At 41.8% G+C, this 20760-nt stretch overlaps 1 protein-coding gene across 12 annotated transcripts in view; it reads left to right on the top strand.

Annotated features, from left to right (window-relative positions):
• The window catches only part of nav3 (neuron navigator 3), a 539739-nt gene that overhangs the window by 478514 nt on the left and 40465 nt on the right, over positions 1–20760 (top strand). For 10 of the 12 annotated variants that reach the window (XM_049566143.1, XM_049566145.1, XM_049566140.1 and 7 more), the window contains 4 exons: positions 13403–13526; positions 15995–16304; positions 17863–18589; positions 19915–20340. In XM_049566143.1, coding sequence (XP_049422100.1) covers positions 13403–13526; positions 15995–16304; positions 17863–18589; positions 19915–20340 — 1587 coding nt within the window. The remainder of the gene's footprint in view (positions 1–13402; positions 13527–15994; positions 16305–17862; positions 18590–19914; positions 20341–20760) is intronic. The other 2 variants (XM_049566146.1, XM_049566149.1) reach the window with 1 other exon arrangement.

Here is a 20760-nt window from a genome sequence, read left to right as displayed (position 1 = left end):
TCTTAGAGGAGACTGATGATACTGAGTTCTTTATGAAGAACCAGCAGCTACTGTACAAGATATTAAAATATAGAAGAGATTATATTTGATTAAAGACATTCAAAGTGCAGAAAGGTTCATGATCACAGAAACAGAGTGCCACACAAAGTCAGCAGCAGACACACACCGGAGATGTCTCAGGCGAGGTCCCAGAGGTGATCTATCCACCTGGACTCATCAGGTTGGACCCTTGGGTGATCAGGTTGAAGGGGTAACGCAGGGTGAGGTCAGACCTGCCCGTTTTTCTCTCTGATTGATGACAGGTCCCATATGGTGAAGTTCTAGATCAGCTCACACAGGTCACTGCCTCAATACCTGCCATACTTCTTTTGTATGAGAGTTAAGGGATTGTATGAAAATGACCAGACTGGGGAGGGTTTCTTAACCTTCTGCTCAACTGAGTTGGTTTGAGGTGTTTCGCCGTTAAGAACTAAAAGAGGCAAAGCCTAAAATTGTTAAATATTATTTGTATTTTCTCAATAAAAAATTAAATAAAAGAAGACTTGCATCAGACGATGCCCAGGCCTAATATGTAGGAGAGGCTAACGTAAAATAAAAAATATAGTAGGAGAAAAGGGCAGGTCTCTCCCCTGCTCTCCTCCAAAAACCTTAGATGGCCCTCCCCTCAGCAAACAGAAAATAAAATCCCTTCTGTTTCTTACAGAGTTGTAATGCATTTACTTGAGAAAAAATGCCCTGGTTTTCTGACTTAATGAGTTTGTTATCTCAGAATTATGAGAAAAGTTTTGAGGGATGTAAATTGCTGCCCTTGTTTTTTCTGAATTAATGAGATACTAATCTGGAAGTTTCTTTTTTTCTTAATTTATGAGATTATCTCAATTTTTCAATAAAAGAGCACATTTTCCTCAAGTGAATGTATTACATTCATCCAAAGTTTTCTGACCTTTCTTACCCCATTAATAATTTTCATACAATCCCCAACTTTCCTCCATTAGTCAACTGTTCATTCATGCTTTACTTTTTACAGAGGAGAGGAAAAATTAAATTATTGAGAAAGCTTTCAGAAGCTTTTGACATCCTACTGTTATGTCCACAGTTTGGGGATGAGTCAGGAACCTTTGCTGCATGTTGTTCTCTTCTGTATCTCCATGTTTCTCTTCACTTATAAGCATTTTACCTTCCACTCATGCAAATTAGCCCAGCCATTCAGAGGTCTGATGGTAGTGTGTGTGATTTATGGGAAACAGTGATGCCATAATGATGACTCATCTTAAAGTGACACAAAGGGGACATAAGAGGGTAATAAGACATTTATATCCCTCCCTGGTGCATAATGCACGTGTTGAAGAGGTCACACGTGAAGAATGTACGACAGCTCATGTGAATTAATGCATCATGCAGCTATTGCATGTTGATGACTGTTGTCTGTTAAAACTGTTGTACCACAAAGCTACATTAGAAATAATGTGATGTAATGGTAGAGGAGAACAAGAAGGTGACCCGCGGATCTTAACTGCGTAGTGATGTAGTGCTGTATTAGAAAGAGAGCGATTCCCTCCATTACCCGCAATGGTTCCAATATATCTCGAGTGTTAACGCTCTGGCGATTTAAAACTTTTAATCGAATAAGTTTGTCTAGTTAAAAGGCTGGGTGTTTACAGAGGAGAGAGCCGCAGCTTATTTGACTGTTGATGCAGAGCTCGTGCCCCTGAGAGTTTACTTGGATTGGGAATTCATTTACAAGATTGAATTGTCTGCATGCTTTTGAAGCCGAAGCATCATCTCTCTTACGCAGCTGGAAACAAGTTGTGATAACAAGAAAAAACAACCGTAAAATGAAAGCATTACATTTAGCTCTTGTTTTCATCTTAAGGGTATCTTGTGCCTGAATGTGCGCTGGAGGCAGTTTTCCCTTTAACTTTACCAGCTCGCTCTCATTCTATTCATAACTTTGGAAACAAATGGAGCTTTTGAAATAATTTGCCATATTTATTTGTATATACACCCAACAAAAGAGACTTAGAATGGTCTTAAAGTAGAGGAGACACAGGAGTATTTTTTGTTACAGAACCCTAATGTGGCTTTAGATAATGGGGTTCATTTGTCTGCAGTACTGCTGTCTATATATAGGGCTAATGCAAGATAGATTTTAGGATAAGTAGACTGTGTGGGACTTCTGCTGCAGCTGCATCAATTCTTTTGGTTGAAAATTTCCGAGGATATGACTCCATTCATCATCTGACAGACCTAATGAGTTTGTGGAGATAAGAATCGACAAATCTCCTATCATTGCTAATTCATTTTAGTGCCATGGAGCCCGACTCTGTTGTGGATTATGAAAATGTAATCTTGTTAAATGACGAGTGTTATGGCGTAATTAAGGCAGTCAAACATTTATGAAGCTGCGCTGAACCTGTTACTGTTTGTGTTTCTCGTTTTTGATCAGTGGACCTGTAAAAAGATGTCAAACATAATATGAATAGAATATCCAATTCATGAATTCTGTTTCTAACCTCATCATCATTAATCTTTCATTGACTAAACAAATAAAATTAAAATAAAGCTGAAAGATAAAGATGATAAAAGAGGTAAAAGACTTGATAGATCTTTTATTTAGGTGTCAAGTTTGAAGTTTCCAGTTACAGTTAATTGTGACAACTTTGTTTCCCATTGAGAGAGTCGGCTGTCGGTTCCTCATCATTGATTCTGGACACGTTCCAAGTTCTCTGGTGGTGGGATTCAAACCTCAGCTGAGGGGCTTGGGAGAGCTGCTACTGTGCTGCTGCTGTCTATCAAGCTGTAAAGCCATGATCCTGGATAGATAAAGGGTTTCCTGTGCCAGAACAGAAGATGACACTAGGTTTGGTAGTGAACAGTTTGCCCATTACATCTCCCATGAACCCATGATGACATGTTTAAGCTGCTTGTTTTGTCTGACAAACAGTCCAATATTCAATTTACTTTTATCATAGAAAAGTAAGCAAACAGGCAAATGTTCTGACTCGAGAAGCTGTTGACATTTTGCTTGAAAGAATATTTAAATAATGAATCCATTGTCAGAACTGTTGCAGATCATTCTTCTTTCTATCAACTAATTGCTTAGTCGACTAATTTTTTCAGCTCTACTGTCAAAGGCTTCTTGAGTTCATGCATTTTGATCATCGGAAGTTGTAGACGAAACTTCATTGTAGTTGTGTTGGGTGTTCCTTAAATGTTTTAAGAAAATACACATATGCTATGTGCAGTACAGTGTATTTAAAAACATGATTAAGTCTGGAGTACTACTGGCCCATGATGGAGTGCCGACCATCTTCTAAGCCACAATGAAAATTAATTGATTCACACAGGAGTTTGTCATTCGTACTCTGAATATAAATAAGGTGCCAGAGTGCTTAAAAACCATCCAAATAGAGCTTTAAGGGAGGATCCCCAATGCCTCCGACAGAGGTCCATGCTAAGCTCCAAATGTCCGCACCTGACCTGGGCGGGGCTGCTGTGACTGGATTTGTGTCTTGGCAAAGATAAGTGAGGACAGCAAATGCTAAAAACAGGCAATTCATTTATTGCATATACTGATAAATATGATTGTTTGTTTATTGACTGGCCTCTCCTCTTTTTGCAAAAGTGCCCCCCAGGTAAAGCAAGTTGAGAATCCTTTGTTTAGTGCGTCTATCTCCTTTCAGACCAGAGGATGAGGAGGTCAGTGGCTGGGCTGGCGGTGGCTCGTGAACACTTATCTGGCCTGTTTGTTTGCACACTTGCCAGCAGTTTGCCACAGACTTGAACAAACCCCTGCCGGGTTGCATTGGCTCACTGGAAACCCCACGCTGCTCAACAGCTAAAGATTTTGTTGTCGTCTTTGACTGCATTGCAGCAGGAAGCCAGGACGTTTTTTGAGCAGCCCAGCCAGGCAGCGCTGACGTCCTGCTGTCTGTCACTGCTTGGCAACAGACACATTTTCAGCCCGTCCCTCCAAGGTCACTCTGTTCCTTTCTTTAATTGAGTTGTGCTGAGCTGAATTGGATTCCACACTCGATGAGTATCATCACTTTTTTTTATCAACATGCAAGAGATTTTTCTCTTCCTTTGACTCAGCACTTTAAGAATCCAAAACATTTTTATTCAAACACGTCGTCTTATTTCACAACATTGCTTCAACCTGTATCCAGCTCTTAAGCTCTTTACTGAGGAAAATTACACTTCCAGCATCAGAGACAAAAGTTTGATTGCAGTGAAAGAAGAATTGGGTGGTTATCAGAGCACTGAACAGAAGGAGGAACGGATGAAGCAGGCTCATACTGTTTGTAATATCTTGGAAGAGATTTCTGGTGGCATTTACTGAACCTCTGACACCAGACGTCAACGAATAAAGTCGTGATTCTGAGCAAGTCTGTGCGAATGTGAATTAGGTAGGCACTGGTGTTAGTCTTCCTGGATAAATAAAGACGAGTCAGTGCTCAAGAGTCATGAATAATGTCCCAACACGAGGCTGTATGGACGGACTTTTCTGAGCATCTCACGTATTATGCATGAGATCACTTCCAGTCAGAGGCATCCGGCGAAGACAAGGCACAGCCGGCTCTCATCCAGCACAGCCCTTCCTCCTCGATTTGGCTCGATTCTGCATTGTCATCCTCCTTTAATTAACCCTTGGTAGCCCGCTGCTGACGACATGTCTGATTGCCTCTCCAACGGCTGAAGGGCCCATCCTGGTAGGGAGGGGGAGACAAAGAGAGAGGAGGGGGAGCCAGCGGCAGCAGCACGGGGTGAAAGTGGAAGAGTGAGGTAGTCCTTTCTTCCTTTGTCTCTCATTCCCATTTCCTCTCTGGGCTCCCAGTCGTCTCACAGCTTCTGGCTTCTCTGCCAGGTGGGGTTTTGCCTCCTGTGGTAGTAGGCGCGGTAGGGAAACAGAGTTCTGTGGCAAGACGAAAGGCAGCGTCCATCTCACAAGAGGTAAGTTGACAGCAAAGCTGGAAACTATTCTTCACACTCAACCTGTAAACAGTTGATTGATGCTTGTGTGTGCTGTGTGTTTGCAAGAGTTGAGCCAGACTGTCTAGTTTTGTTCTGATAGGCTGGCTCTTTGTGTACTCCATCAGAGTCAGGGAGAAAGAGCCAGCTTTGGCAGGAGAAGAAGAGTAAAGTCATTTCAGAGGATGTCTTGGTGTTTTCTCACGTTTAATTGCAGGAGCTCAGCAGCCTTAACTCAGATTATGGTACAGGCAAATGAGGATGAGTGCTTTCCATTTACATTACAGAGCTCTGCTCTATATGTGTGTTTGTGTGGGAGGGAGAGGAAATACAGTGCATTTGAAAGTTTTGATTGTGACAGATGGTTGTCAGGGGGGTTGGAAAAGGACGTCTTTGTTGTGGTTTTTCTGTTTTCTGCTCTGAGCACTGTGTACATAGTGATTTATTAAGGTACCTGAGGCAAGCATCCAGAAAACACAATGACACATCCTTAAAGTTTGGATTTTAGGCCTTTATCTGATTTTGTAGGTGCATTTATGTATTTTAGACCAACTTACACGCTTTTGTAAAAGCTTTTACTTTTGCTTGGACACTTTTTTGTTTCTTCTTTGACCATCTGTTGTGTTATTTGTTGAAATCTAGGTGTGGTAAAGTCATTGTAGACTGCAGATGGAGAGTGAATGAAGTTGCGCAGACTTCAGCTAACATCAAAAGCAGCCAATGCCAAGCTCTCCAGGAAACAGGAACAGAAATACTTTATTTGAGATAGAATGTCAGGACTTGCTAATGAAAAGGTTTTCAGTCTCAAAATTATTATTACAAACACAATGAGGGTATTTGAGTTGTTGATCATTAGACCTTGGTGCAGGCTTTAGTTCATAGTAGATAAAACTTATTTGTTCATTTAAAAATTCTCTGCCCATTCTTTCAGTCTCCTATTGACTGTCAATCAAGCAGCATCAAAAGCCTCTGTCCTCATTCCAGCTTTGAGAAAGAGTCGTACACAAATACTAATTGAATTGTTGATGATCGAAGGATGAGGAAATAGGAATTAATTTACACGGTGTTTTTTACTTTTAATTGCTGTCAGATGAGAACTGATTTTTGATCTTGTTATCAATATATTTTCCAATTCATCCACAGGATTTTAATGAATTTTATCTGAAGCTAAAACATCAAATGACCAAAACTAGAGTTAGGATTTTCCTAATAATGATATTCTCAGTAAAGTGTAAGACACAAGCCATTCATGAATCCAAACTGGTGCCAGTGTCTTCAAATGCCATGACATGTGAGCGTTTTTTCCCCCTCCGTTTGTTACGTAAGAGGTCCTCTGAGTAAGCCTTCCTATCTATAGACATCCCATCTTCACTTACTTCAACACTATCCCCCCTAATATTCATCAATCCCCATCAGCCAAATCTCATTAATCTCCATGATATAGCTTAATCACCGATGTTATCCTTTGTTCATGCTGCTAATAGCATCTTCTCCTCTGGGCCGTTGAAAGAACAAGACCAAGTGTATTGAATATTGCATGAGGTAATGTTTGCATGGTTGAGTGGAGCCACAGCGGTGCGTTCATAGCATGGGAGCAGCTAAATGCTTCAGCGCAGCAGGCACAAAAATCAAGGATTTGCAACAGAATCCGCAAAGAAATAAAAACATTGGTTTCACTCTTTTCTCTGGTGAAGTGGCATCTTTCCACCTGGTCGCTGCCTTCGGCTGGTGAGCAGCACTGCTCATGCTATTTGGGGTTAAGTGCGTTGCTCCAAGCACCTCAGCAACATCTGAAAAGGAAGGAGAGTCATTCTTATAGACTGTGCGTGCTGAGATTTCCCCAACAGGTTCAGGGTTTTGAAAAACAGGTCATATCTTTTTATAGCACTAGTTATCATACAAGACCATACCACCCCTGTTATACACTGACTGATAAAAGGCTGCACTATGTGGGGCATTACAATCTAAGGCATCACAGTTGTGTTTGTCCAATGAACAGAACCATCACAGGAGAAATACAGTGTGTTTTCAGATGGATTTTGAGGGGGAGAGTCTGACTTGTTTGGCACCATCTGCCCATTTCTCTGCCTCGCTTATGAGAATTGGAGAGAAGGCAATATTCTCCACAGCCGTCTCCTCTCAAGCATTCTGCTCTGTACATTGTTGCTCATTGTTAATTTAGGAAGTTATGACACAGAAGTCCGGCTCACCCGCCCTCGCTGTAAGGTTATTGAGTTCGGCTGTGCCATATTTAAGGATGCGACCCCCCCCTCCTGCAGGAGATGCAGTGACGTGCATGTGAAAGTGTGCAGGTCTGAGGGGGAGGAGCTTGCTTAGCCACGGTTCTGTTCTGTCGGAGCGATCGGAGCTGATCCAGGGAGTCGGCCCGATGAAAAATTCAGCCCCTTACAGTCGAGCAAGCTCTCAGAAGGAGGAGCGCAATTTAGTTTTGTTGTTCTTGTTTTTATATCAACCCTTTATCCCTTGAAGATCCACAGAGCACTGATGCTCCTCTTCAGCAGTCCCCAGCTTCCTATTCACACAGACAAACACAGTCATCTATTACTGTTGGCTGAGCAGCTCCACTGGAGCAGCCGGGGCACTGAGGATGGCTTTCCCTGACCTATCTGCAGGGTTTGTAGGGATGTTGATCAATATCAATGACTCAGTCATTACCTCACTGTGTGCAGAAGTATATGGCTTTCAGAAATCATTTCCTGACCCTTCTCTAGTTTGAGATTGGAGTTTCAAGGTAATCTCTGAAAGGACGCTGGTGCTATGGAGTGAAATAAGCTACTTCCTTATTTTGAAGAGTCATGTCCTCCTGCCTTTAAAGCAACTGCTAAGCAATGTCTGCTAGATTGCATTCCCTGATAGACCTACCTTCTATATTCCTGCCTTCTCATTTGCATTATAAACATGTTCCACAACCCTCTTTCATGATGTAACATCCTTTTGGGGTGTGTGATACTTTTTACCTTGTTTGCATTTTTTTAGAATATATTTTTTGTTTAAATGACTCAGTTTTCTAGTTCTGTAGTTTTTAATTGCTAATACATATTAAAATCATAATAATTTCAGTCCGGGTCAGTTTTAGCTGTCCACGGGAACAGTCTCTTTCTATCAAAAAGTGGAGAAAAAAAGTATTAACAGCTCGTTTGTACTATCCTTCAAAAAAGAGCATTCACTTTGTTCATGTGAGCGCATGTGTGTCTCTTGTGGCAGATACCACAGTGATGATAATCAAAAGGAATTTTACAAATCTTTTAAGCCAACATAAACAAACTTATCAAAGACAAATACCCAGTCTATGTGATGGGTAAATTGGCTTTCTATAGTTGGTCTCCACCCTCCACTTACCCACAAATGGGTCATTTAAGTGACACTCCCACACTGCTACACAACCCTGCGGCTAATTGCCACAATGCCTGATTTGGTGTGAATGCAGCCAAACAGCTCACTGGTTTTGCTCCTTCCCATTCCATTACTTTCTGCAATATATAAAACTGATCTGCTGTCAGAAGATGCTTGTCTTGTTTTGTAAAAACATTTTTAATGAACAGGAGTGGTCAGTGCTGACCTCAGTGACAAATACAATGCATTTTCAATGAATGCTTCACAATAAAGGTCACCCAGTTTTTTTGCCAGTTGAGCACTTAATATGAATTAGCAGCAGTAGGAAGTGGTCGTTTAGCTTTAGTTGTAATTGATGGCTCTGATATGTCTGATATGCACTGTGATAAAAAAAAATTACCATCAGTACTGCTGGTTTACATGCTACATTGTGTCCTGTGGAACCTGTACACTTGTGAAGACAATTTAAAGCCAGGGCAGTTATGGCGGACCCTGCCACTACCAATGAAAGCATAGAAAAAGGTCATAATAAAATGTAAATACGTTGAATGGCAATCGTTATAGCTATATTGAAAAAAGTGCTGACCATAAATACTATTAAAGTTTGAGCTTTTGAGAAAAGTTTGATTTAAATTTTCTCACTAGGTAAACTTTGATTTTAACTTTAATGTCAAACACTGAAGGCCTGTGTCTGTCATGATAAAGGATGGTGAACTTTGTAAACACCAGGGACAACAATGTCATTAAGGACTTCATGGTTCTATTTCGAACAAAGTCTAATATTTTCTTTTGGATAAATATATTAGAAGCCAAAGATGAATTACATAAGCCCCTTTAAATGCTTTCTCAATAGCACTTTGTGTGTGTATTTTGTCCTCTAGCTCTGTAACTATCTTGCTACAGCACTAGCTTTGAGGCTAATACATTTACAACTTCTTCACCGGTGTTTCTTCAAGATAATATGTCCATTGTTTGCATTTCCATTCAGCAAATTCGTTCTGCTTTTTATTGTTTTCCATTATACTAACTCAGTTTGTTAATTAACACCAAATTTGCTTAAAGAATTACGTTTCCAGAAGTGCATGCAAAAGCTAAAGGGCTTCTTGACTTTGTGATTATGACTCCAAGAGCTATTCACTGTGACTCATTATGTTAATTAAGCAAGAATTACCCAAAGAAATAGTTAGAATCATATTACCCACAATTCAGACTAATTCCCCAGAAAGGAGATTTTCAATATTGTATTAGAGAGACCACCCTAGGAGGAACGAGCGATATGTTGCAGCCAGGGGAAAAGACTCGTGTTTAGATAAGAAGTGGAAGTCACTGAGCTTCTTCACAGCCATCTGCCTCTGCCTTGCTTATTATGATGATAGACTAACCATCCTCTCACTGCTGTTTCACCATCCCCCCTTTTTGTATTACCCAAGTAAATGTGCAGCACTTCATGATATCAAGTCCAATTTGTCTCAGTTTGGAGGAAATTAATAGCGATGTGGCGAAAGTAACCCTTTTCTCACTTTAAAAGAAGCTTGAATGATATTTGAGATGTGCAATTAGACATAAGGAGCAATCAGCACTTGTAAAAGACCATCTGTGTCTTTGATCTCTCTAAATTTCATCTTTAAAGCATGTTTCTCACATGTTTCTTCTCTAATGCTTGTGTGCTCTCAAAACCAATATTTTTTACTCATAATAAATAGAATTATATATACATACAGACAGTTTTTCTGTATGTCTCCAGGCAAAATTTGGGTTTTGGAGTGCAGCCAAGTCACTTTGGACTGCTTCATTTCGTTGGGAGCATTAAATTTGGCTCCGTCTGCCCCTGTTGTCTGTCACGCACTGAAGTCTGGTCTCAGAGGAAGCTGTAGAGTGCACTGCAACTCCCCTGTCACTGTCGGCTGAGCAGAGGGGTAACTTTAAATCAGATTGTCAAGGTGACCCAGCAGCCACTGCCAGCGCCAGAACTTAAAGACCCCGCCCAGCAACAACTTCACATTTAACCTCAACACTCAGACGTATTTCTCAAATTGCTGTTGGCTTCTCTGAACAAGTCAGAAGCTGCTGTCAGATGATGCTGCCCTCAACTCGAAACAAAGCAACCGTATCAGCAAAGACAGGCTTAAGTGTAAATGAGAGGAAATGATTAAAGGGGAACAAGCCAGGCATGTTTCAAAAGCGATCGATTCGATTTTCACAGACTTTGTTTGCTATAGACTGGTGCACACAGAAACACTTACTAAACACTCTGTTCAACTTGTGTTTGATATCAGAGCTCTTTTCACATCACTTAGCAGCAGCCTCCTTTTTATTAAAGAGCAGCAGTGAAGCTGTAGATACAAAGCTCCGATTGACAGCAAGGATGTCATTTATTTTTCGTGTGACAAGCCGCTCTGTGCTTCAAATATCCATCTCTGAGGCATCTTTCCGATAATGGCTTTGAATTGAAGGAAAATGAAATCCCAAAATGACAGATTAAGGATGGCAAGCTAAGCAATTGGTTATGATGTGCAATAACACAAAAGCCTAGAGCCTCTTTTCTTTTTCAAGGCTTCTTCCTTTCTGAACAGAATGTTTTTAAGCCACATGACCACACAGAAGACATACAGAAGTGGGATTTTTTTATTTTCTCAGCTTAAAATTCTGAATTATTTGAACTTAAACCATTGTCTTGGTGAATAATCAATTCTGATTGGCTGCAGGGTGTCCATTAATTCCTGATAATGGACACCTACTAAGCAGTTCAATATCATTTTGTAAAACTCTTGATACTGATTTGGGTGCAGTGACACAGCGGATAGCTCTATGAGCTGTACAAAATGAGGGACAAAGCTACTGTGATGCCACCCACTGGTTTGTGGACTCCATTTTAAAGCCTCAAGGTGGGCATTTTGGCCATCACCATCTTGGTTTTTGAAACCAGGAGACAGCCTGTCACTCAAGCGGCCCAACCCTGAAATATGCGGAACTTAAGATCTTAATAGAATTTAAATGGGTGAGGTATTTTTTGAAAAAAAAGATGGCTCATTAGTCAGACCCTCAGGTGTTGTCGGGGATGCTGAGTTATGGCTCGTGAAAAACTTTATACTTTGATTGGAAAATGCATGAAAATATAAATTAATTTCTTTCTTTGGCAAGTAACCATGTACTAAGCGGGATAATGCCCGATGAGGTGTTCATTATCAGGAAATAACAGCCTCCTCATTGTCCATTAATACCTGATAATGGACACCTCATCGGGCATTATCCCTTACATATTATATACAGCTGTAAAATTCCATCCCAAAATAAAAAGCCTGCTCTTTGTAGTTCATGCAGTTCTAAGTCTCAGACCTGGTCAAACTCTGGCTGTGAAGATAAATGCTGGTCATTTTGATTCTGTCATAAGAGCAAATCAGTTTCCCACTGCACCAGTGGACAACTGGGTTGCAAGGTGTCTGCTCTGCACTACATTCATTACAAACCTTTTACAGGTGCCAGGTTAATACAGACTATCTATTCATTTTACATATAGATTCCAGTAGCAGCTCCTTACATTTCCACACAAACAGGCTGCTTAACATTTAAGATTCAAGATTGTGTCATGTTAAGAGGTTTGTTTTTCATTTTCATGACTATTAACACTCCATTCAATAAAAGGATTCAATAAAGCTAATGAATGACATGCATGTTTTAAGCGTAACGACACTTATGGTTATTGATCTTCTGAACAAACTTTAGAAAATCAATAGCACCATTATCGGCTACTGTACATGCCCACACATCTCCAGCGCGCCCACATTTCCCCTCCCTTCTTCCTCTGTGAGCCTTTTAAAGAATGAGTCATTATTCTCTCATTTTCCGCCTGCCTTCGGGTCTCATCCTCGTCTGCCATGAATTATAGATGGCAAGCCTGAATTGACTGGCTGGGAAAAAGAAGCGTAATTAGCTTCTGGAAGTAGTTTTGGATTTTTATTTTAAAAAATCATTTGGAATGCAGGGTGTGTTTGGGATCCATCAGACTGAAAACACACATCAGGATGAAAGGAGACTGTTGGCTCTTTGTTATCTGTCACTGTGATGCCGTTGTGTTAACAGTCATTTTGTTAGTATTGATTGTCATCACTCGCTCTGTGTCTGCTGCATAACACTCATTCATTCTGCCTCCTAGATTTAAATTGAACTCTTAAGGATGTTTGATCAGATTCGTCATGCAAACTAAGTGTGGAATCTCTAACACACACACACACACACACACTGAGAGGACTCTGTGTCCATACTGTGCATGTGTATGTGAGCTGTCATAGCTGCGATGCTGCACGGCTGTCATTTTATATGTGTGTGTGTGTGTGTGTGTGTGTGTGTGTGTGTGTGTGTGTGTGTGAGGGAGAGAACAATGAAAGGGAAGAAGAGCTAATATATTATTATTGAAGTTGATTTATTGTATCTGATAGCTGCGCATGGCTCTGCAGATTAGAGAAACATACTACAGGAGTTTTCAGAGCTGTAATTTTGTTGTAATTAACCGAGTGTGTGTGGAAGTGATCACTGTTCGATCCGTACGCTCCTCATTTAGGGGGCTCTGGGTGTCTGTCAGCCCCCAACAACAGCAAAATAATGGCAGTGCCAATGAATATCCTTTTATTCCTCCACACACTCAGAGTTAATGAGAAGCTTAACGATTAATGAGCCAATGCCTATTTTTTTTCTCCCAAAAAAGAACTCACATACCCACAAGTCAGTGGGGCCCTAAAATGGAACACAGCTGTTTGAAGAGACAAATTGGGCAATTACAAATGATCTACAAGTCTGCTAGCCTCGCTGGTGAGAGAATTATACACATACTTGATTCCAGTTTTTTTTTTTTTCTGCAATCCTTCAGTGACATTAAGAAGTTTTAATGAGAGTGAGAAGATGAAGATGGCAGATGGAGTGCAGGCATAATGCTTGTTAGTAAAGCACAGAGCACTGCAGTGTAAGGTCAGAAGAAACTGCTCCTGTTTAAATGGCCACCACTGTTACTACAACTGCTACATTTACTACATGAAGTTGAACAATGAGCTCACCAGCCTCTTCTCTCCCCTCTCCTCTGTAGTTGGGACGACAGCAGCTCGGTGAGCAGCGGCCTGAGCGACACATTGGACAACATCAGCACTGATGATCTGAACACACCCGCCTACTCTGCTGTCAGCTCATCACGCAAAAGCAAGGGAGCCCAGGTAAGGACATGCATTAACTATTTAGTATTGTATTAAGTTTAGTGTTCCCATGACTTTGCCTCTAGCGCCATCATCAGGTCAAAAATGTAATTTCTCACATACTTTGGATTATGACCAAATACCTGCAAGGGGTTAGCATTCCCATAAGCCTTAGGTGTACTTTGTTTAGTGCTAATTAGCAAACATTAGCATGCTAACATGTAAAACTAGGATGGTGTGCATTGTAAACATTATGCATACTGAACATAGGCATGTTAGCATTGTCACTATGAGCATGTTACCGTGTTAGCATTAAGCTCAAACCACCACTGTGTCTAAATACAGCCACCTTTTAAAGCTGTTTTGAAAAACGTGGTTGCTAACGAGTGGCTAAATGAGTACGTCAAACATCAGCCTCATTGTAGCGTATTGTTTGCTTTTTTTTCATCTGGTGATTGCATTTACATCTCCAAAATCATTACAGTGGTGTTCATTTGCGAATATTATCTTGCTGAAGAAAATGTGCAAGTTTCATAAACTTTTGCATGCTGCAGAGCTTATTTTCTGCGGTAATTTGAAATCAAACTGAAAAATCCCTATAGGCTTTTTAACAAAGGGAACCAGGACGACGCTAACTTCCCTGTCGGCCCACAGAAAAAATGTCATCCCTGGAGAACTCTATACAGTAGCTTATAGGTGGAGTTGATCGCCACTAGTAGCGTAGTGATTTCCGTTTAAGCCAGTTTTCAGTTTAAGTTTCATTTCACTGAAAGGGACATTCCACTGAATTTACACATGAAATTCGGTTTGCTTGTTATGAAAAGCTCTACCCAGCCTGTGAAAACCATTGTATAATGTCTTCTGTGGCTCAAAAGGAAGCTCTCCAAAGTTTAAAAAAATTATTCTGATGATGTCATCAGGGTAATTTCAGTTTAGGCTTGAGCCTCATATGACATTCAGAGTGTATCTATGATACAGAGTCTAATTAAGGCTTACTGCACACAGTTCTCAAGGAGATGGTTAAGTAAGTGCACAGTAGCTATGGTGCTAACTGCGCTAACAACAGCAACAGCGCTGACAGAGCTAATGGTGTTAACCTTGTATGGGAACCAGAGGATGGGTGCTACATTTCTGCACTGTGACTGTCCCGGTATCAGCAGTACCACCTTATGAGAGCAGTGTAGAGCGGTTGTAATTATCTAGCTAGTGCAGGTACTTACAAGCACTAACATGCATGTGCAGCTGAACCATCAACGGAAACACACATCAGAGGAGCTTAACTTTTTCTCTGCTCAGGGCGCCATAACTCTGCTATATCTTTTCATAGCAAATAGTGATTTGCTGCTATGTATATTAATACTCTGAATATCGAATACAGGACCTTTAAACGAAAGCTTGTGTTATAAACTGAGGGTGTAGAGTTTAAAAGAAGCGGGCTTATTGGCAGGAAGATTTTATTTTAAAGATGGTATTGAGTTGGATCATGGGAACTGTAGGTAGTGTGTTTGTAGCTTGACCCATACCGGGGGAGTAACATCAGGACATCTTGGCAGATTTTGATCATTCTTTTTTTAATCTGTCTCTTTGAGTCCCTCAACTTTATGAAAGTGCGATACTAAATCACTGGAGTACGGCTTTAACACAGAACATGAGAGGGAAAGTTTACAAAGCATTTACAGAAACTGATAGCAGATAAGCTCTAAAAGATGGAAGACAAGCCTTGTTTTATGCTAAAAACTAAATCTCCAGATCTAACCAAACTTCTTCATCAAATGTGGAGATACAAGCATGTTGGTTGAGTATGAAACCAAGACCAGTCTATGTGTGAGCTCTGAAATCACAGCTGAGGGAATTAGTTGCAAACTGAAGGCCACTGCTCAGCTCTCCTCACAGGCTTTTGCTATATTCTGCCAAGTATCTTTGGCCCCTCATGAAATACTCAACAGACTGGGCTCTTAAGAGACTCTGGTGTTGCTAGGGAGACTGGCCATCTGTCAAGGTAGGCTAGCTTTCACTGCTGTGTGTGTGTGTGTGTGTGTGTGTGTGTGTGTGTGTGTGTGTGTGTGTGTGTGCGCTTGCATGTGTCCCAAAAGAGGAGATCTGAACATGGGTGATTCCAAAGATAGCTACGACTTCACACACAGACACACACCCCGCTGCTCTGTTTGTGCAGGGACTTACATCTCTTTGTGGTGGCTGTATGTTTTTATATAACGCTTCTTAAAGGATCATACCTCAGATTTATGTTTTAGATTTTAAATGACAAATTAGCCAAGACTTGATTGCTACCAAGTATGCAAAGAAAATGACTTAAAGACACTTAAATTGCACTTTCATGACATGGTACTTTAGTGGTGAGCAGGTATCCCCCCACTGGTGCGTTTAAGGACACTACAACATTTAAGATTTTAGTTACCGCAGTTTCTTTACTTAACTGAACCATGTATTTACATTTTCATGTGCTTTCTTTCACACCCACCATCCATCAGTCCCAGAAAGGAGGCAGGTCCAAGCATGCAGAGCAGGAGGTGAGCAGCAGCTGGGCCGGAGCCGAGGACCTGAAGAAGGTGGAGGAGGAGCTGGACGCAAGCATGGACCCCAGCAGCGGCTCCTCCCGGTGGAAGCCTTCCTCATCCTCCTCTTCCTCTCAAGCCCAGGGCTCGTACGAGGATGCCGGTCAGAAGGCCGCTGCGCTGGCCCAGATGTCCCAGACGGGTTCGTGGAGGAGGGGCATGACGGCCCAGGTGGGCATCACGCCACCCAGGACCAAGGGTACCTCTGCTGCCCACAAAACACCAGGTAGGAGATGTTTTTTTAAATCTAGAATTTAGAGGTAGAAATGAAGTACAATAGCACCCCTTTCCCATAAGACAAAAAACACAAACACCCACTAACGTCTCTGTCAAAGCAACGCCCAAACATCGTTCAAAATTTAGTCTGCACCAAGTTTCAATAATAATAACTCAGTTTGAGAGACCAAGTAACATTTTCACTGGGCTTAATGCTGCTCTCTACTGTTTACTAACCTGTTTCCAGCCTCTCTGTGATGTCAAATGTGTCAGACCAGAAAATTACAAAAAAAAATCAGTTAAGGAAAGAACAGTAGAGGAAAGAAATATGCAAAAAAAAAAAACCTAAACATATTTGCATATGATGGTGCAGGTACCGAGACAAAAAACTGAAAGGCAACAAGGTACCAAAACAAAAAATGTGTCTGTCATTGTACTGGACCCTTGATATATAAAATATTACGCTAGGCAGGAAACTAAGATAATCTGTTCCAGCTGTGTTGTTTTTTATTCAGATTTGAGCGTTTCAAAGTGAATTAGTGATAAAACAACATCTCAAAAGGTCCAGTTTTCTTTTCAGTCAACAATGGTGATAAACGATGAAGCTTTGATGTACAAACCTATACATGTTTCATTTGAAAAAGGATAAGTTGCAATGTCTTTGAGCTTGTTTTTCTTTTAGATAAAAAGACTCTTTAAAGTTAGTTTATTTATTATATTCCATTAACAAGTGTGCAGTCATTAATATGTATGTTTTATGTATTTGAAATGAACTGAAACTATTTCAAAACAGTACACCAGTGTGTATTTGACTAACTTTGTGAACCCAACTTAAACTTATGGAGAGGAATATAAACCATCTAGACACTAACAGATGCATTTCCTAAGCAAATTATATTTTGGGCTATTTTTTTTTATCTATGCAGTAAGACCTTTCGCAGTTCTAATTTATCAAGACCTTGTAATGGTCCTCTTTTACAGCAGACATTTAATTCTTAATACTAGGAAAAGCCCAGTGTCTCGATAATTCATGACAGTGAGTCAGCATGAACAACACCAGGACCCTGAAACTGAAGCAGCTAAACAGAATTCAGTCCTCATTTATTTCATTACTTAAACCTGTGCTTTTCCCTCCTGTGATATGTCAAAATGTTTTAGTGAAAAAATGACTGTAATGTGCTTCACTTTTATACTAAATTTTAAAAGTTTTATTTTTTTATTTTTTGGAATGGAGAGTTAGTGGTTGCAGCAAATTTCTTGCCTCTGCCTAAAAACTATTTGATGATTTTTTATTTTTTCTCCACTGATACCTGTGCCTGGAGATTGTGCAGCTGCTCTTATATTTTCAGCCCACTCAGCAAGTTTAGCAGCTTTGTTGCAGATAAGTATTGCTTTCCGATGCAGCTGAGCTGTGATAAACAGACTTCTGGCTGTTGGCCAAAATGTACACTTATTTGTCTTTTCCTGCATTGTGGCACCACAGGTGATAAAAGCAAGTGCTGGGCCAAGAATCTGCTGAGGATAATGTTTTTGTATTTGTGCTAATAAGTGTTTATGCAAATTGACAGGCAAAACTGATGATGCCAAGGCCTCCGAGAAGGGCAAGGCGCCTTCCAAGAGTTCAGCTGCCATCCAGCGCTCCCCCTCAGATGCTGGGAAGAGTAGTGGAGATGAAGGTAAGAAACCTCCCTCCGGCATTGGACGCCCACCCACCACTGCTTCTTTTGGATACAAGAAGATCCCGGGTCCCAGTGGTACCCTAATCACCTCCAGTGGTGCAACGCTCGCCAGCGGCTCAGCCACCCTGGGCAAGGCGCCCAAATCCTCAGCTGCCCTCAGCAAAGGCACAGGCATCGGCGGTGTGCGTAAGACCAGCCTGGATGGCTCACAGCCCCAGGATGACGGCATCCTACTCAGCTGCAGTGGCTCCAAAGTAACCCTGCAGTACCGCTCTCTACCCAGACCCGCTAAATCCTCCAGTGGGGTGGCAGCAGGGCGCAGTGGGCATCGCTCCAGCTCCAGCAGCATCGACTCAAATGTCAGTGGCAAGTCAGCTGGAGGGGCAGCAACGCAAGCGGGTGCCAAACGCAGGGATGGAAAAGTTGGCTCAGACCGTTCCAGTCCCATCACCATCAACCAGACGGACAAGGAGAAAGTGGCGGTGTCAGACCAGGACACCACCGCAGGACTGTCCACCTCCCCCAAGTCCAGCCCCACCTCCAGTTCAGCAGGCCAGTCTGGCCTCAGGCAGCCAGGCTCCAAGTACCCTGATATTGCTTCTCCCACATTCCGCAGGTCAGACACACAAAACACGCCTACCGCCTCTGTTCTGTCTTTGTCCCTCGCCATGTGTGTTTCTACGTGAATCAAGCATCTCATCACATGCTGTACTTTTTCAGTCCCTCGATTATTAGCAATAGGGGATGTTCTCTTTAGTACAGCAAGCACGTCTTCAGCTGCAAGTTTAGGTCTTACTAAGATTAGATTCCATTGATTCTAATTTAATCTATTTCAGAATTTAAGGTTGTTTTCATTCATTATGATGGACTCATGTGGTGCTCAGCAATATTTCTCTTATGCAGACTGTCACCCAGACTCCTGTAACAGAGAGGGGCATTTATCGAAGACGTCATGCATAGCAGTAAAGTCTCACCATGGCTAAATAAAACACTCTGTCATCTCTAGCAAATTTAGATATGTTTGGATGCACCAAATAAATATGACACTTAATAAATCATATTTCAGCGCCTTCGTAGAAAGATTGATTGAGCGAGTTTACTGGGCTGCACAGCCACAGGGTGCCATTACATAGATTGTTCCCTGGTGTAGGTGATAAGCTGCTGCAGATGAAACATATCTTTGCCCCGAAGATGAAGGGGTGATGGCTTTTCATTTGGGCCAGGCAAATCCAGCTCAGCAGTTTGATCAGAACAGACAGGCGACAGGAGTTTCTCGGCACGCCAATCCCTGAATCATTAGAGGCATGCGTTCTGCAGGCGTGTCCAAACATCCGTCCCATCCGATCTGTCAAGCCCACCCGTTTCATCTGCATGTCTTCAAGCTTCCTTTTTTTTTTCTCTCAAGTGAGTGTCACCTATATATTTCATGTGATTGCGATGACAGACTGGGACAGGCGCAATATGAGTAGCAGGCTGTCTGAGCATATGTGGGAGGCGAACAGAGTAGAGTGGCCTAACAGATTAGGTTCTTTAAAGTCACAGGGTTGAAACGGGCAAAGCTGTGAAAGCAGATGTGTCACCGTAAATTACTGAGAGTTCGCAGCTGAAATGAGTTGGAGTTTGCTACGAGGGATAAATGAGTTGAAAAGTGTGCTCAGTATTTTATCTGTAGTTTAAAATTGGTGTTACAATAAAGATGTGGGGATGTTTAAGCAGCTGTTACTGTCACTCCACTGCACTGATCCTTGAGTTTCTTGATGCGTGTGACCAATGCAGTAATACAATTTGAAATGTATTATACATTAGATAACCTCAATGATATCCACTTTCTCAAACCCAAAGTATACCAGAGTTCTTCATTTTCCAGTATGGATCTTGCAGATGCTCATCACTTGTTCTTTGAGCATTTCTAAATGACTGCACCCACCTCTCTACCCTCAGATTGTTTGGCACCAAAGCCAGCAGCAAGGCCAGCTCTCCGGGCACTCCCGACTCTGGCAAGTGCCCATCAATACTGGGCAGCCCCCACGGCACGCTGGCGAGGCAGGCCAGTCTGGACTCGCCCTCCTCTGGCACAGGGAGCCTGGGCAGCGCTGGCGGCCTGAGCGGTGGCAGCAGCCCACTGTACGGTAAAACCCCAGACCTGTGCACCGACTCCCCGGCCTCCAGCCCGGCCTCTGGCCTCTCCCTGCCTTCCAACGCTCGGCCCTGGCCTGCCTGTAGCTCGTCAGCTGGCAGCAAGGACACACTGAGCTGCCAAAGCATGACCAGTCTGCACACCAGCTCTGAGTCCATTGATCTGCCACTGGGCCACCACGGGCCCAAGGTTACACGAACCGGCAGTGTCAAGTCCACCCTGTCTGAGGGGTGAGTAACAGGGAATACGATTAGGCTGAATCGTATTCATTGTTTCATTTGAGAACAGAGACAAAAAGTATATCTCCCTACCCTATATAGACATACAATGCAAAGGAAGCCTAAGTAATATGGTAACAATAATAATAATAATAATAATAATAATTTTAAAAAGAAATTCACCCATCCAGCACGCACTTTGTTTGGATTTACATTTCTTTTTCTGGCATGGTGTTGGTATTATCATTATTTCTAGAGTCTTACCCTTTTACCACTCACTACCACAACTGACCTGCCAACTTGTCCACATGCAGTCTACTGCATTGACCCGATAAAAGTCTTACTGTTTCTGGGATCATCATTAAAGCCATTTAACACAGTCAAGTATTAGTTGTGGGTCCAAAGCCATGCTAGAAAAAGTGCCACAATAAA

This window comes from Epinephelus fuscoguttatus, linkage group LG22 (assembly GCF_011397635.1).
Source record: "Epinephelus fuscoguttatus linkage group LG22, E.fuscoguttatus.final_Chr_v1".
NCBI classification, from domain to species: domain Eukaryota; kingdom Metazoa; phylum Chordata; class Actinopteri; order Perciformes; family Serranidae; genus Epinephelus; species Epinephelus fuscoguttatus.
This window is presented reverse-complemented; position numbering and strand designations above follow the sequence as displayed.